This window comes from Phyllobates terribilis, unplaced genomic scaffold, assembly GCF_046119375.1.
Source record: "Phyllobates terribilis strain yellow unplaced genomic scaffold, ASM4611937v1 Scaffold_1__5_contigs__length_1240528914, whole genome shotgun sequence".
Taxonomy (NCBI): domain Eukaryota; kingdom Metazoa; phylum Chordata; class Amphibia; order Anura; family Dendrobatidae; genus Phyllobates; species Phyllobates terribilis.
Genome location: NW_027362761.1, coordinates 542,069,225 through 542,086,530, shown reverse-complemented (window position 1 = coordinate 542,086,530; position 17,306 = coordinate 542,069,225). Strand labels below are relative to the sequence as shown.

The window sequence follows — 17,306 nt, the reverse complement described above, 5'->3', positions numbered from 1 at the left end:
TTAATGGAATTTCGGGTGTTTGTTGATTGTGGGTCTACTCTGAATGTAATTGATGGGGGATTCTTGGAAAGACTCAATTTAAAACCCGAACCTTTATCATCCCCCATTGCTGTGGTTTCTGTGGATGGTTCCCCTTTGAAGAATATTACTCTCAAGGTCTGTGAATTTCCTCTCACTATTAATGGTGTTCACCATGAGAAATTGGATTTGGTAGTTTTGAATAACTTGCCTTCTCCAGTAATATTGGGATTGCCCTGGTTAAAATTTCACAATCCTGTACTGGATTGGTCTACCAATGAAATTAAATCCTGGAGCCATAAATGTTATGACAAGTGTTGTAACGGGCGTATTGCAGCTTTGGATAGGGGAGAATTGCCTGTTCCTATTCAGGATTTTTGGAGAGTTTTTTCTGAGAAGGAATCGCAGGTTTTGCCTCCCCATAGAGACTATGATTGTTCTATTGAATTTGTCCCTGGAGCGACTCTTCCTAAAAGTCGTTTATTTAACCTTACTATTCCTGAGAGGAAGGCTTTGGAGGAATACATACAGACAAGTTTGGCCGCCGGTCACATTAGGCCCTCTAAGTCTCCTGTGGCGGTTGGATTTTTTTTTGTAAAAAAAAAGGACGGCGGTTTACGTCCTTGTCTGGATTTTCGTGAGATTAACAAAATTACTGTACGCAATCCTTACCCACTGCCATTGATTCCTGATCTGTTTAACCAGTTAATGGGGGCTAAGTGGTTCTCTAAAATTGACCTTAAGGGGGCATACAATCTGTTGCGCATGAAGGAGGGTGATGAATGGAAGACTGCTTTTAACACTCCTGTGGGTCATTTTGAGAATCTCGTTATGCCTTTTGGTCTTACTAATGCTCCTGCATTTTTTCAGAATCTTATTAATGACATCCTTAGACCTTTGATCGGCAAAAATGTGGTTGTGTATTTGGATGACATTTTGATTTATTCGCCGGATCTGGAGTCTCATTGGCGGAGCGTACGTGAGGTATTACAGCTATTAATGGACAATTCGCTTTTTGCTAAGCTGGAGAAATGTGAGTTCGCTGTACAGAGAATTAGTTTTTTGGGTTACATTATCTCCAGCGAAGGTTTTGAGATGGACCCGGTTAAAGTTCAAGCTGTACAGGAATGGCCTAGGCCTATTGGTTTGAAATCGATACAGAGGTTTTTAGGTTTCGCCAATTATTACAGAAAATTCATAAAAAATTTTTCTAGTATTGTCAAACCTCTGACCGATCTCACCAGGAAAGGTGCTGATGCGGTTCAGTGGTCTTCTGAGGCCATTGAAGCTTTTGTGTATCTCAAGGAGAGGTTCACCTCTACTCCCATCCTTATGCAGCCTGATGTGACTAAGCCGTTTTTGGTTGAGGTTGATGCTTCCTCTGTGGGGGTTGGCGCAGTATTGTCTCAGGATAACGGGGATGGATTACATCCCTGTGCCTTTTTTTCAAAAAAATTTTCGGAGACTGAACTGAATTACGATATTGGTAATCGGGAATTATTGGCTATTAAACTCGCATTTGAACACTGGCGCCACTTCTTGGAAGGTGCGGAATTTCCCGTTCAGGTTCTTACGGATCATAAAAATCTGATATATCTTGATGCTGCCAAGCGCCTGAATGCCCGTCAGGCTAGGTGGGCACTGTTTTTCTCGCGGTTTAATTTCTCCGTTACTTACATCCCTGGTACTAAGAATGTTAAGGCGGATGCCTTGTCTCGCAGTTTTTCTCCCATAGTCGGTGCTGAGAAAGAGGAGAACATTTTACAAGAAGGTGTTGTGATAGCTGCTTTGGACTCCGTTTTGGAAGATGAGATTCTTAAAGCACAGGAGAATGCCCCATCTAACACTCCTCATGGGAGGTTGTTTGTGCCTGGGACCTTTAGGAGAGATTTGTTTGTTGAGTGTCACGAATCTCGGTTGGCAGGTCATCCCGGAATCTCTGAGACCAAGAGACTGGTGGGTCGCAGTTTTTGGTGGCCTGGATGGCAGAAGGAAGTCATTAAGTGGGTGCGTCAATGTACTATATGTGCTAGATCTAAGTCCTCACATACTCCTGCTGCGGGGTTGCTTTGTCCTTTGGAGGTTCCCAGTGCTCCTTGGACACATTTGGCTATGGACTTTATAACTGACCTTCCCCCCTCTGAGGGTTTTACTGTCATCTGGGTGGTCGTGGACCGTTTTAGCAAGATGTGTCACTTGGTTCCCTTCGTCAAACTGCCCTGCACTAAAACTCTCGCTAAGGCCTTTGTCAAGGAAATTGTCAGACTTCATGGCGTTCCTACTGACATTGTTTCTGATAGGGGTCCTCAGTTCGTGGCTCGTTTTTGGCGTGCCTTTTGTGACAGGTTGGGAGTTCATTTGTCGTTCTCGTCCGGATATCATCCTGAATCTAATGGCCAGACAGAAAGGAAAAACCAGGATGTTGAGCAGTTCTTGCGTTGTTTTGTGGCAGACAATCAAGAGGGGTGGTCTGAGTTTCTGCCACTTGCTGAATTTGCTCTGAACAATCATACATTTTCTTCTGCTGGTTGTTCGCCTTTTTTTTGTTGTTCTGGGAGACATCCGTCGTTTGGGTCGTTCTCCAAGTTGGGATCTGCCGTGCCTGAGGAGGAGAATTTTTCCGGTGATTTGGAGAGAGTTTGGACGGATGTGCGTGGTAATCTTCAGGAGGCCAACAGAAAATCTAAAGACTACTTTGATAGGAAACGACAGGAGGTTTTGTTCGCTGTTGGTGACATGGTTTGGTTGTCCTCTAGGAATCTGCGGTTGAGGATTCCTTCTAAGAAATTGGGTCCCAAGTTTGTAGGGCCCTTTAAGGTTGTCAACCAATCTGCTGTTAGGTTGGAGGTTCCTACCTCCTGGAGAATTAATCCGGTATTTCATGTCTCTCTGTTAAAAAAAGCTGTTGTGTCGGATGGTGACGCCTCTGCCTCTGTTCCTCCGGTGGTGGAGGACGGGGAATATGAAATTTCTCGCATCCTTAACTCTAGACGGTATAGAGGAAGTTTGCAGTATCTTGTGGCCTGGAAAGGTTTCGGACCCGAGGATAACTCTTGGGTGAGGTCAGATGATGTTTCCGCGTCCAGACTTATCAGAGCGTTTCACAGGAGATTTCCTGATAAGCCTGGTCCTAGGGGATCCGGAGGATCCTCTTAGAAGGGGGGGTACTGTTAGAACCTTGCTCTTAGGTTTTTTCCTTTGCTGGTCACATGACCTTGTTGGCCTATTTAATCCTGCTCCGCCCTTCTGGCTTTGCTGGACTTCATTGTATAACTACTTTCTAGCTAGCCTGTGCTCTGTATCTAACTCTGTTAGTTTGCTTGGTCTACGGACCTCTATGTTCTATATATTTTGTTTGTTCATCTGTCTGCTACTATTTCTGTTAGGAGGTGTCCCATTTTCCTCCCAGTCCTTAGTACTTGTAGGGATTCCTTCCCCACATCTATAGGTCTCCGTACAGACTAGCTTAGGACTTTAGCAGGTCTGATCGCAGGATCAGGTCCCCTGTTACATCGTAGGGATTCAGCTGAGTTCTATCATAGGGACAGATCTCCTCTCTTTCCTTAGCTCTGGTAGCAGAACATAACAGATAGATAGATAAGGGATAGGTAGATCGTTAGATAGATAATGGATAGATAGATAGATAGATAGATAATAGATAGATATAAACACAGAGATAGATAGATAGATACTGTAGATAGATAGATAATAGATAATAAATAGATAGATAATAGATAGATATAAACACATAGAGATAGATAGATAGATAATAAATAGATAGATAATAGATAGATATAAACAGATAGATAGATAGATAGATAGATAGATAGATAATAGATAGATAGATCTTACTCCACACTGTACAAAAATGCCCATCTGGTGACCTGGGAGTCAGACTATAATTCTGTTATTATACTTTGTAATCTGAAAATTAGCCCAATTATAATGAAGATTTCTAGAATACATTGACCCATATCGTTCGCCCTGTGATCGCCGGTGACGTCATTGCAGCTGCAGCTCATGTTTTCTTCCACACGACAAGACTCATCCTGTCAGCCGGGTGTTCCTCGATCCTCCCTGTAGTGGACGCGCCTTACAAGAGAGTGAAGTTTCAGTGTGCTCAAAACTCACAACATGAGATGACCATACACTTCAGATAGCTGTCTGCCATCACAGTGTTACCACACACACATTATATATATATATATATATATATATATATATATATATACTGTATATAAACAGTACAGACCAAAAGTTTGGACACACCTTCTCATTTAAAGATTTTTCTGTATTTTCAAGACTTTGAAAATTGTACATTCACACTGAAGGCATCAAAACTATGAATTAACACATGTGGACTTATATACTTAACAAAAAAGTGTGAAACAACTGAAAATATGTCTTATATTCTAGGTTCTTCACAGTAGCCACCTTTTGCTTTGATGACTGCTTTGCACAGTTTTGGCATTCTCTTGATGAGTTCAAGAGGTAGTCACCGGAAATGGTCTTCCAACAATCTTGAAGGAGTTCCCAGAGATGCTTAGCACTTGTTGGCCCTTTTGCCTTCACTCTGCGGTCCAGCTCACCCCAAACCATCTCAATTGGGTTCAGGTCTGGTGGCTGTGGAGGCCAGGTCATCTGACGTAGCACCCCATCACTCTCCTTCTTGGTAAAATAGCCCTTACACAGCCTGGAGGTGTGTTTGGGGTCATTGTCCTGTTGAAAAGTAAATGATGGTCCAACTAAACGCAAACCGGATGGAAGAGCATGCCGCTGCAAGATGCTGTGGTAGCCATGCTGGTTCAGTATGCCTTCAATTTTGAATAAATCCCCAAAAGTGTCACCAGCAAAGCAACCCCACACCATCACACCTCCTCCTCCATGCCTCACGGTGGGAACCAGGCATGTAGAGTCCATCCGTTCACCTTTTCTGCGTCGCACAAAGACACAGTGGTTGGAACCAAAGATCTCAAATTTGGACTCATCAGATTTCCACTGGTCTAATGTCCATTCCTTGTGTTCTTTAGCCCAAACAAGTCTCTTCAGCTTGTTGCCTGTCCTTAGCAGTGGTTTCCTAGCAGCTATTTTACCATGAAGGCCTGCTGCACAAAGTCTCCTCTTAACAGTTGTTGAAGAGATGTGTCTGCTGCTAGAACTCTGTGTGGCATTGACCTGGTCTCTAATCTGAGCTGCTGTTAACCTGCGATTTCTGAGGCTGGTGACTCGGATAAACTTATCCTCAGAAGCAGAGGTGACTCTTGGTCTTCCTTTCCTGGGGCGGTCCTCATGTGAGACAGTTTCTTTGTAGTGCTTGATGGTTTTTGCAACTGGACTTGGGGACATTTTCAAAGTTTGCCCAATTTTTCAGACTGACTGACCTTCATTTCTTAAAGTAATGATGGCCACTCGTTTTTCTTTACTTAGAATTTGTATTATGGCAAGAAAAAAGCAGCTAACAGTCTATTCAGTAGGACTATCAGCTGTGTATCCACCAGACTTCTGCACAACACAACTGATGGTCCCAACCCCATTTATAAGGCAAGAAATCCCACTTATTAAACCTGACAGGGCACACCTGTGAAGTGAAAACTACCTCATGAAGCTCATCAAGAGAATGCCAAGAGCAAAGCAGTCATCAAAGCAAAAGGTGGCTACTTTGAAGAACCTAGAATATAAGACATATTTTTAGTTGTTTCACACTTTTTTGTTAAGTATATAATTCCACGTGTTAATTCAGTTTTGATGCCTTCAGTTTGAATGTACAATTTTCAAAGTCATGAAAATATACAAAAATCTTTAAATGAGAAGGTGTGTCCAAACTTTTGGTCTGTACTGTATATATATATATATATATATATATATATATATATATATATATATATATACACTGCTCAAAAAATAAAGGGAACAATTAAACAGATTTTTCTTGAGTAAAGTCAACAAGTCTAGCGTATGAGGTACGTTGCTTAGTATTACCACTGATTGGACGCGGACTGACCCCTTTTAAAGGAATATTCCTGTCTCCGAAATTTATGGCAACGGGTCATGCTGCACTTTCCGAATGGGGTGCACCTGCGCAGTTCTCACCATTCACATGCATTTTTAAATTCCCATTCAAGTGAATAGAGAAAGTTGCACATGTGCGGGCACCTAGGCCATCCGCGGGGGAACCCATAAACTCCCGGAGGCACTATATTATCATCTCCGCGATTGATGCAGGTCCCAATGTTGAGACTAGCCTCTATCAAATCTAAGCAATAGATGTCTTGAGATGGGACAACCCATGTAAGTCACATTACAGGCAAGGCTTTGTATGATTTGCCTTCTGTTGGGGCATCCCTCATAATGCCACATACAGAAAATGTTGTTATAGAAAATTCTTTAAAATCAAAGTAATAAAAATCAGAAGATAAGAGACAGATGAAGGGTTGGTATAAAGAAAGGAGCGGGAATGGGTCTTATTAATGGCAGCCTGTAATCACTATTACAGGAGCTGGCACAGACACATTCCCTTTGCCGCCGCACCCAAGATGCCAATTTCTGGCACCAATCCCACATCAAATGCAAAAACGTAAGTCTCAAGGCGTCACCTGGGTTATTTGCTTTCACTGTAACTTGCTGGAAAGTTGGCTCTGGGGCTGATAGGAGTCACAACCCGTCCAGATTCAATGGTAAATTCATCACTGTGGGGGCAGGGGCATAGGATCTTATTCTTACCTCAGAAGGTTGCGCAATTTACTAAACTGCCTGCGGCGATTTTAGCAGTGCTGCTTTTCTCTTTTTATTGTCAGGTAAAGGGCTACTTATGCCAAGTGCAAGCACATGATGCCACTTCCCATAAGAATTCTTTTAGCTGCAAACCCATATATCTAAGTGTCTGGCCTCTGCATTAAAAAGCTGCATCCCCGTTGGAGAGCTCTATGCTGGGACTAGCAGGGGTGGCTCACTTTTCCTGGGAAATAACATGAGCAGAAGTGTGGAACACCAAACTGAGGCCACCGTTCTCTTACCTCGGTTGCACAATCATAAGGATGGGGGAGGATAATGGGGGCTGATGCCTCTTTTTGGAGAATTCCAAATCCATGCATCCTTGTGCACTTTTGTGAGGGCACGCTGCACTTTTTTTCTTTTTTTTTTTTTCCGAGGCCCTTTAGTGAAACCCTAGTTCTAGCATATCTCCAATGCACCGGAATTCAGCATGACGGTGCCATTCTTTTGGGAACTAACCCTTCTTTATCCTACCAGCCAGATTAGTGAAGAGAGGCAAAGTTGCAGTTTAAAAGGAGTATTCCGGTCTATCTAGTTTCTCATCTAATTGATGAAAATTATTATTTTTAAGTGCCAAAGACTTAGAATATTGCAGCTGGATACATGCATGACCAACCAGCCCATTCAGCTACCCTTTGTATGCAAATATCAAAGACTGACCGTCACTTCCAAAAAGAACTGGTGTGTACAGGTTAATACGAAGAATAGCCATCTCCATATATAACTAACAAAGTTTCACTCTAACGCATGTAAACATGAAATTGGTATTGCATTACTGCTCTAGAAAATAGGTAAAAAACAAAGATACTTTGTTTGCGCATAAATTGGCCAAATTCATGTGTGCCTAGCAGCCAAAAACAAATCGATCTTCTTTGCTGGGAACCTATCTAATGTGAATCCTCTCCTGGGTTGAAGCCTGCATTTATATGGGTAGACAACTGACCAAGAGAACCACTGACTGTTGGGTCCAAATATTTATTTTACTCACTTATAAAGCGCCATTAATTCCACAGCGCTTTAAAGTAATTATAGGCACTGTCCCCATTGGGGCTCACAATCTAGATTCCCTATCAGTATGTCTTTGGAGTGTGGGAGGAAACCAGAGCACACGGAGGAAACCCACACAAACACGGGGAGAACATACAAACTCCTTGCAGATGTTGTCCTTGGTGGGATTTGAACCCAGGACCCAAGCACTTCAAGGCTGCAATGCTAACCACTGAGCCACCATGCTGTCCAAATATCAACTGACAATAATTAGAAAGGATAAAAAACCTTTATTGAAGAAATGGTTGGAGTGGCACAACATGCACAAGATGTGCCCACGCTCAAAAATTTACATAAATCACAAAATAGCATGTTAGCAATAACAAAGGACCAAAGAAAAGAATAATGTACATATGCAATACTTCAGGTATGGCATAAAATATCAGTATACAATGGATTGTAGATCACCATGTACCAAAAGTGAAAATAGTAGTATACGGTGCCTGTATGATATACATGTTATCAATCCTGTGGTGGATAATAAACTGCCAAGTGCAAGCAGTATATCACCCAGGCACCATACACAGACAAATATGATCAATGGCAATGTGTAAATGCCACCCGTTATATGCAAGTGATAATATATATGCAACAATGTATAATGCCCTCACAGGGAAAGAAAGGGGAAGGGGTATACACCTGGGTGCCTGGGTGATATACTGCTTGCACATGGCACCGTATACTACTATTTTCACTTTTGGTACATGGTGATCTACAATCCATTGTATATTGATATTATCTGCCATACCTGAAGTATTACCTATGTACATTAGTATTTTCTTTGGTCCTTTATTTGCTGTTGCTAACATGCCATTTTGTGATTTATATAATTTGAGTGCGGACAGTCATGTTCATGTAGTGCCACTCCAACCATCTCTTCAATAAAGGTTTTTTTATCCTAATTATTGTCAGTTAATATTTGGACCCAACATTCGGTGGTTCTCTTGGTCAGCTGTGTTCTCATCCGAATCGTCTGCCATTTATTTTGTCCATATAGCAAACATCTATGATCACATGGGTATTTTTTATTGGCCAATGGGTCGCTCTTAAAATCTCCTATACATGTTGCTATGCTCAGTGTATTTTGTGTCTGATTTATCTGGGTAGGTAGGATGCTGCTGTGATTAAAACCAACATATGCTGATGGGTGGAGTGTTCCGTCAGAGTCTGTGTATACAGATATCAAAAGACTGACTGTTACTTCCAAACAGAATAAGTGCATAAGAAGAGTAGCCATCTCTATATATAACTAACACATAAAGTTGCACTCTATACTGCTATAGCATGAAAACATGAAATTGGAATTGCATTACTGGTCTAGAAAATAGGAAAAAAATGAAGAAACTTACTGCGTAAATTGGCCAATTCGTGACTGACAAGCAGCCACGACAAGATGATCTTCTTTGCTGGGAACCTATCCTAACGTGATCCCTCTCCTGGAGTGTTAGCCTACATTTATATGGGTAGATAGGATCCTGCTGTGATTAAAACCGCCATATACTGATGAGTGATGTGCTTGGACATGTATACAATCATCAAAAGACTGACCATCACTTCCAAACAGAACTTGAGAGGATTCACATTAGATAGGTTCCCAGCAAAGAAAATCGCCTTGTTGTGGCTACTGAGCATGCATGAATTGGAAAATTTATAAGCCAAGTATCTTGGGTTTTTTGCTATTTTCTAGAGCAGTAATGCAATTCCAATTTCATATATTTTATGTTTGCATGCTATAGCACTACAGAGTGAAACTTTGTTTGTTATTCATTCAGCTACCTTTTATCCAAAATCTTGCATCCAGAGGACAGCGAGGGATTTGTATCTGTTAATTGATGAGGGACCCAGTGGTTGGTGGACACCAGTGTAATGATTATCACATTTACATAGACTGGAATATCAACTTTACATACACTGGAATACTGCTTTAACTTCTTGTGACAGAGAAGGCATGAACATTATTATTATAGATTGCTTATACAGCGCTATTATATTACACAGTGTTCTACAGTAGTGTTGAGCGAGTATGTTCTGTCCGAGTACGCTCGGGCCGAGATCCGAGTATTTATAGCTGCTCGGTGATATGGTTGAATCGCTTCTGTGTGCATGATTTGCAACTGTTTGACAGTTTTATTACATGGGAGGAATGTCTATTTCTTACACATTCCTCACATGTAATAAAGCTGCCAAACAGTTACAAATCATGTACACGGGAGCGATTCAACCATATCACTGAGCAGCTATAAATACTCGGATCTCGGCCCGAGCGTACTCGCCAAAAGGTTTAATAGAACATACTCGCTCAACACTATTCTACAGACATCATCACTGTCCCCATTTGGGCTCACAATCTAGCTTCCCTATCACTATGTCTTTGGAGTGTGGGAGGAAATCGGAGAACCTAAAGGAAACTCACACAAACACAGGGAGAACATACAAACTGCTTGCAGATGTTGTCCTTGGTGGGATTTGAACCCAGGTCCCTAGCCCAGCAAAGCAACAAGGCTAACTACTGAGCCACCATGCTGTCCTGAAGAGGCTTTCCTTTACCTGGGGCTAACAGTTATTTCAGTGCCTTAGCCCCATACACAAGGGATCCGCAACCTTGGACTCAGCAGCAGTTGTGAAAATACGACTCCCAACATGCCGTGTGTTTATCAGGGAATATTAGTAATACTGAAGGTTCTGACATCTGCGTATACTAAAATACAGCACTGGATATCTGATGAATGAACGCGGCGAAAAGTACAAACCCATTTGGTACATTTGTTGTTTTTTTACTGGGTTAAAATCAGACACACCTCAAATAATACTCGTCGACAAACAATAAATACACGTAAAACACAAGCGATGCAAAGGAGGAACTTTACATTTATTTATACACAAATGCAGATGTTTCCATTTCCTCGATTCTGAGGTCTGACAACTGGTGTCAGAATAAATGTAAAAAATAAAAACTCCCTTCAATATACAATATTTAGATATATCTGAAATGACATGATCAATGAGTCCACCGCGGGCTCCATATATGCCAGAAAAACAATCATTTTAATGATCAGTTCACAATGGTGTCCCGTCAGTCCTTGGACCTGATCGATCAAGTTTATTGATGCCTGGTATCTCCTGGTCCTAGCTGCCCTCCGTTTAGATGTTCCACCTCTCAGATTGACACTCAATGCTTTTGACCAGTCCTTCCCCTAAAATCTTAAAATCCTCCAATATGGCCTCCACGTTGGGGATCATTAGCACGCTGTTACCTTTCTTCTCCATTAGCCTTCCATTCACTTTAGTCATCTGTAGGAAAAAAAAAAAAAAAAAAGTACACGTTATAAAGAAATCGAAAATGAAAAACAAAGACTGGCCCCGATTTATCAAAAAGGGCGGAATTTGCACCAAATTTTTAGAATTCTCACTTTTGGTGCTGATACAATGATTAAATGTCCCTCACTGGTCCCTATTATCAGCCATTTGAGGCTGGGGAGATGCTGTAGGACTGGTGAGTGCAATCTATTTCTCTCTGTTATCAGCAGTATTCAGTGAAGAAACCTCTCTCATCACCATTTCACTATCTCCTGTATAGAGGAGCTCCAGGAACATCTCCAAACACAGATCAGTATGTTGTATTGTCACCTATGAGGACAATAATATTAAGGATATAGTAGTCTCTTTCCATTGAAGTATTAAAGGAATTGAACACTACTCAATTTCTATGTTTCCCCCTTGTAAAATAATACCAGCTATACTCATCTCCGATGCTGGAGCTGTTCCAGTGGTGTCTGCCTTGGTTTTCCCGGGGATCGCATGACACTGTTATGTCACACAATCCCTGTGACTTCAATCTCTACGCCTTCAGACAAATCATAGATATGAAAGAAGCGAGAGAGCAGGAGCTCTCACTTTCTCTGGATGTACGTAATTTGACCGAAGGAGGTATAGGTGTTATTAATTTACAAGGGAAAAATATAGGGATTGAGAAGGTGTTGTCCGAGTAGTGGACAACCCCTTTAAAACAACTGAAAAAACGTTCTGAAAAGGGCCAGTAAAGCCACGTTCAGTCGTGCTGGCACAGCCGATGAGGATTTCTGGAGAAAAATCTGGCAAAATAATTATGCACAGCATTCAGACCAAACTGCATAGCTGCTAATCCACTGCAGATCTGCTATGCGTTACACATTAAAAGCAGAAAATAATCCCTTGCCTCTAAATGTATCCTAATCTTTGCAATGTATTATAACCGGTATATATAAATTGAATTTTTTTTTTTTTTTACTCGTCACTTGTCTCCTTAAAGGACACTACAATTTCTCCCGAGCCTGAAATGGCTGATAACAGCAAGTAATAAACTAACAGTAGACAGTCTGCAGATGTAATACTTAGGCATCAGCGTGTTAAAAAAAAAAAAAAAAAAAGCTTCCAAAAGTTAAGAATATTTGATCGTTTGGATATTGGGAATGGTACGGTGTATATACACACACACTATACATACATATTATTCTGCATGTGTGCGCCCTCCCATTCACCCTGTATAATTAATGACATATGACACATATGATCATATCAGGCAGGTTATAATTAATGACCGTGTACAGCCCCCGAGGGCATTCACAGCGCAGCTAATGAGCCGTGTGTACAGCCTGCTCCACCCTGCCGGCCATTATGTAACGCAGAGCGCTCCGCTTATACAAAAGTCATCGCCGGAGACAAATCTGCAGGTCTGACAGTATCATTTACCCTAAATACAGACCCCATGTATCAGTGAGCTCACCCTCCGACACTGGGTCTACATCAGAGCATCTCACATGTGCAGCAGCCCTGGGAGGAGAGGACCCCTGCTCTGCTTTTCAGCTGCGTGACCGACAGAGAAGGGCTCTGCTCTGTAACATGAACCACATGATGACGGACCGAGGGTAGTACTCACTCTAAAGGGCTTCGGCGCAAAGCTGGATGGATTCCAGATGACGCCGATGACTTCTCCTCCATGAGCGTCATAGAAGAACAACGCAAATTCCCCAAAAGACTCCTAGAATGAAACACAGCGATGAGCTCATAATAAAGAAAGAACCACAAGTATCAGCAAGTCCTACATCAAACAAGACGCTTTTCTGTTTCATTTCTATTTAGAAATGTCTCCTTTATATCCTGGGTGACAACAAACGGCTACCAGCAATCATGCCATTCGGGAGTTTGGAAAAACTGCGTTGTCACCTGTATAGGAGCAGCGATGGCGGCTCCCAGAATTAGAAATCCAAAAATGGCAGATTTATTTAATCACCCGGGCAAGGAAGACCAGACACTTTTTTTTTTTCAAACTCTACATACAAAAAATACCCTAAAATGTTCCCCAAAAAATTAATTTTTACATACAAAAAATACTAATTATATATATACATACATACATACATACACACTACCGTTCAAAAGTTTGGGGTCATTTAGAAATTTCATTATTTTTGAAAGAAAAGCACATTTTTTTTCAATGAAGCTAACATTAAATGAATCATAAATACACTCAATACATTGTTAATGTGGTAAATGACTATTCTAGCTGCAAAAGTCTTGTTTTTTTTGCAGTATCTACATAGGTGTATAGAGGCCCATTTCCAACAACCACCGCTCCAGTGTTTTAATGGTACATTGTGTTTGCTAACTGTGTAAGAAGGCTAATGGATGTTTAGAAAACCCTAGAAAACCCTTGCACAAGTATGTTAGCCCAGCTGAAAACGGTTTGGCTGATTTGAGAAGCGATAAAATTGACCTTCCTTTGAGCTAGTTGAGAATCTGGAGCATTACATTTGTTTGTTCTACGAAACTCTCAAAATGGCCAGAAAAAGAGAACTTTCATGTGAAACTCGACAGTCTATTCTTGTTCTTAGAAATGAAGGCTATTCCATGCGAGAAATTGCCAAGAAACTGAAGATTTCCTACAACGGTGTGTACTACTCCCTTCAGAAGAGAGCACAAACAGGCTCTAACCAGAGTAGAAAGAGAAGTGGGAGGCCCCGCTGCACAACTGAGCAACAAGACAAGTACATTAGAGTCTCTAGTTTGAGAAATCGACGCCTCACAGCTCCTCAACTGGCAGCTTCATTAAATAGTACACGCAAAACGTCAGTGCCAACGTCTACAGTGAAGAGGCGACTCCGGGATGCTGGCCTTCAGGGCAAAGTGGCAAAGAAAAAGCCATATCTGAGACTGGCTAATATAAGGAAAAGATTAATATGGGCAAAAGAACACACCTATTGGACAGACAAATCAAAGTTTGAGGTGTTTGAATCACACAGAAGAACATTTGTGAGACACAGAACAACTGAAAAGATGCTGGAAGAGTGCCTGACGCCATCTGTCAAGCATGGTGGAGGTAATGTGATGGTCTGGGGTTGCTTTGGTGCTGGTAAAGTGGGAGATTTGTACAAGGTAAATGGGATTTTGTATAAGGAAGGCCATCACTCCATTTCGCAACCCCACGCCATACCCTGTGGACAGCGCTTGATTGGAGCCAATTTCATCCTACAACAGGACAATGACCCAAAACACACCTCCAAATTATGCATGAACTATTTAGGGAAGAAGCAGGCAGCTGGTATTCTATCTGTAATGGAGTGGCCAGCGCAGTCACCAGATCTCAACCCCATTGAGCTGTTGTGGGAGCAGCTTGACCGAATGGTACGCAAAAAGTGCCCATCAAGCCAATCCAACTTGTGGGAGGGGCTTCAGGAAGCATGGGGGGGAAATGTCTCAAGATTACCTCAGCAAATTAACAGCTAGAATGCCAAAGGTCTGCAATGCTGGAATTGCTGCAAAGGGAGCATTCATTGACGAAAGCAAAGTTTGAAGGAGAAAATTATTATTTCTAATAAAAATCATTATTTCTAACCTTGTCAATGTCTGGACTATATTTCCTATTCATTTTGCAACTCATTTGATAAAAAAAAAGTATGAGTTTTCATGGAAAACACAAAATTGTCTGGGTGACCCCAAACTTTTGAACAGTAGTGTAGATAAAGATATATATAATCTATCTATCTAGCTCTCTATCTATATACAGTACAGACCAAACGTTTGGACACACCTTCTCATTTAAAGATTTTTCTGTATTTTCATGACTATGAAAATTGTACATTCACACTGAAGGCATCAAAACTATGAATTAACACATGTGGAATTATATACTTAACAAAAAAGTGTGAAACAACTGAAAATATGTCTTATATTCTAGGTTCTTCAAAGTAGCCACCTTTTGCTTTGATGACTGCTTTGCACACTCATTACTCTGTCGCCTCATTGGAGGACACAGGACCTTGGGAAAGCAGTCCCTGGGTGGGAAGCAATGGACGAATATTGTGTAGACGGGTCCCTATAATTAGGGTACTGCCGCCTGCAGAACACGTCTGCCCAGGCTCGCATGTACGGAGGACTGGGTATGAACGCTACAGTGATTGGTAGACGTGTGTAGGCTGGTCCAGGTGGCTGCCTTACACACTTGTTGTGCCGAAGCCTGGTGCCCAATGGCCCAGGAGGCCCTTACCGCACGTGTCGAATGTGCCGTAATACCTACTGGAAGAGGAGAATTTTTGAGGCGGTAGGCCTCTTGTATGGTGGATCTGATCCACCTGGCAAGGGTAGCTTTAGAAGCTGGCAGACCCTTGAGGCCACCTTCCAGAAGGAGGAAAAGAGAATCAGATTTCCGGAAGGGCGCAGTGCTAGACACTTAGATACGCAGTGCCCTGACAAGGTCAAGCGTATGGAAAGCCTTTTCCACTCTATGAACCGGAACCGGACAGAGGGATGGTAGCGAAATTTCTTCATTGAGATGGAAGTTGGACACAACCTTCGGAAGGAAGGATGGAACCGTACGGAGGACTACCTTGTCCTGGAAAAAAATCAGGAAGGGCTGTGTGCAGGAGAGTGCTGTGAGTTCAGACACCCTGCGTAGGAAAAAGCCACTTTCTGTGATAGAAGACAGAGTGGGACTTCCCTAAGGGATTCAAAGGGTGATTCCTGCAATGCAGTCAGCACCAGGTTGAGGTCCCACGTTTCTAGTGGTCGTCTGTAGGGGGGAACCAATCGGGAAACCCCCTGAAGAATGTTCTTACTTGCGGTTTGTGAGCAATGCACTTTTGAAAAAGCACTGAAAGAGCTGACACCTGGCTCTTAAGGGAGGTCAGGGATAGTCTGGCTTCCAGGCCCGATTGGAGAAAACCGAGTACCCTGGGTAGGGAATAGGGTAGTGGGGTTTGGTTACGAGATTCGCACCAGGTAAAGAAGGCTTTCCAGGTACGGTAGTAAATCTTGGCCGAGGTTGGTTTTCGTGCTCTGATCATGGTTCCAATGACATCTGGCAAAAAACCTGCCTGGGTTAGAATCCAGGTCTCAATGGCCATGCCGTCAAATTGAGGGCCTCTAAGTTCTGGTGGTAGAACGGGCCTTGTGATAGAAGATCCTGGCGGTCGGGAAGACGCCAGGGAACGTCAGCTGTGAGTCGTATGATGTCGGCGTACCATGTATGCCTGGACCAGTCCGGTGCAATTAGGATGGTTGGTACTCCCTTCCTGTTTGATCTTTCTCACCACTCTGGAAATCAGGGGGAGAGGTGGAAAAATGTACAGGAGCTGGAACTGGGTCCAGTCCTGAACCAGGGCGTCCTCCGCTAGCGCTCGCGGGTCGCGCGATCTGGCGATGAAGTTGGAGACTTTGGCATTGAGGTGAGACACCATTAGGTCCACGTCCGGAGTACCCCAACGATGGCAGATCTGTTGAAAGATTTCGGGATGGAGAGCCCACTCTCCCGAGTCTATTCCTTGCTGGCTGAGGAAGCCTGCTTCCCAGTTGTCTACACCTGGAATGGGGACCACAGAGATAATGGAGTCCGTTTTTTTCCGCCCAGTGAAGAATGCGTGTCACTTCTCGCATCGCCCGGACACTGCGGGTCCCCCCTTGGTGATTGACATATGCCACGGCTGTCGCATTGTCCGACTGTACCCTGATGTGGGAGGCTGCCGGTAAGTGAAGGAAGGCTCTTAACGCCAGGAGGATGGCACGAATTTCCAGAATGTTGATGGGCAAGGCTGCTTCCGCTGGGGACCACTTGCCCTGTGCTCTGTGGTGTAGGTGTACTGCACCCCAACCCGTCAGGCTTGCGTCGGTGGTCAGGACCTTTCATTGACCTGGGAGAAAAGATTTCCCTTTTGTTAGAGAGGTCTGGTTGATCCACCAGTGAAGGGACTTCCTGGTTGACGTCAGCTGGAACTTCCTGTCGAGAGAATAAGGGTTCCTGTCCCATGACTTGAGAATGTCTAATTGGAGAGGTCTGAGGTGAAGTTGGGCAAATGGAACCGCTTCTATTGCCGCCACCATCCTGCCAAGGACTCTCATGGTAAACCGGAGAGATCGAGCGGGTTTGCCGAGAAGGGTGCGAACTCCTAAACGGAGAGGCAGTGCCTTGTCCTTGGGAAGGAGTATTAGACCCCTGGAGA

The 17,306-nt window shown here is 42.9% G+C and overlaps 1 protein-coding gene across 2 annotated transcripts in view; it reads right to left on the bottom strand.

Annotated features, from left to right (window-relative positions):
• Positions 1-10,728: 10,728 nt before the first annotated feature.
• NOL6 (nucleolar protein 6) overlaps positions 10,729-17,306 on the bottom strand; it is a 43,486-nt gene continuing 36,908 nt past the window's right edge. Inside the window, exons 25-26 of one of the 2 annotated variants that reach the window (XM_073680422.1) lie at positions 12,752-12,853; positions 10,729-11,127 (exon numbers count right to left, since the gene is read on the bottom strand). In XM_073680422.1, coding sequence (XP_073536523.1) covers positions 10,978-11,127; positions 12,752-12,853 — 252 coding nt within the window. In that variant the 3' untranslated portion in view covers positions 10,729-10,977. The remainder of the gene's footprint in view (positions 11,128-12,751; positions 12,854-17,306) is intronic. The other variant, XM_073680421.1, reaches the window with a different exon arrangement.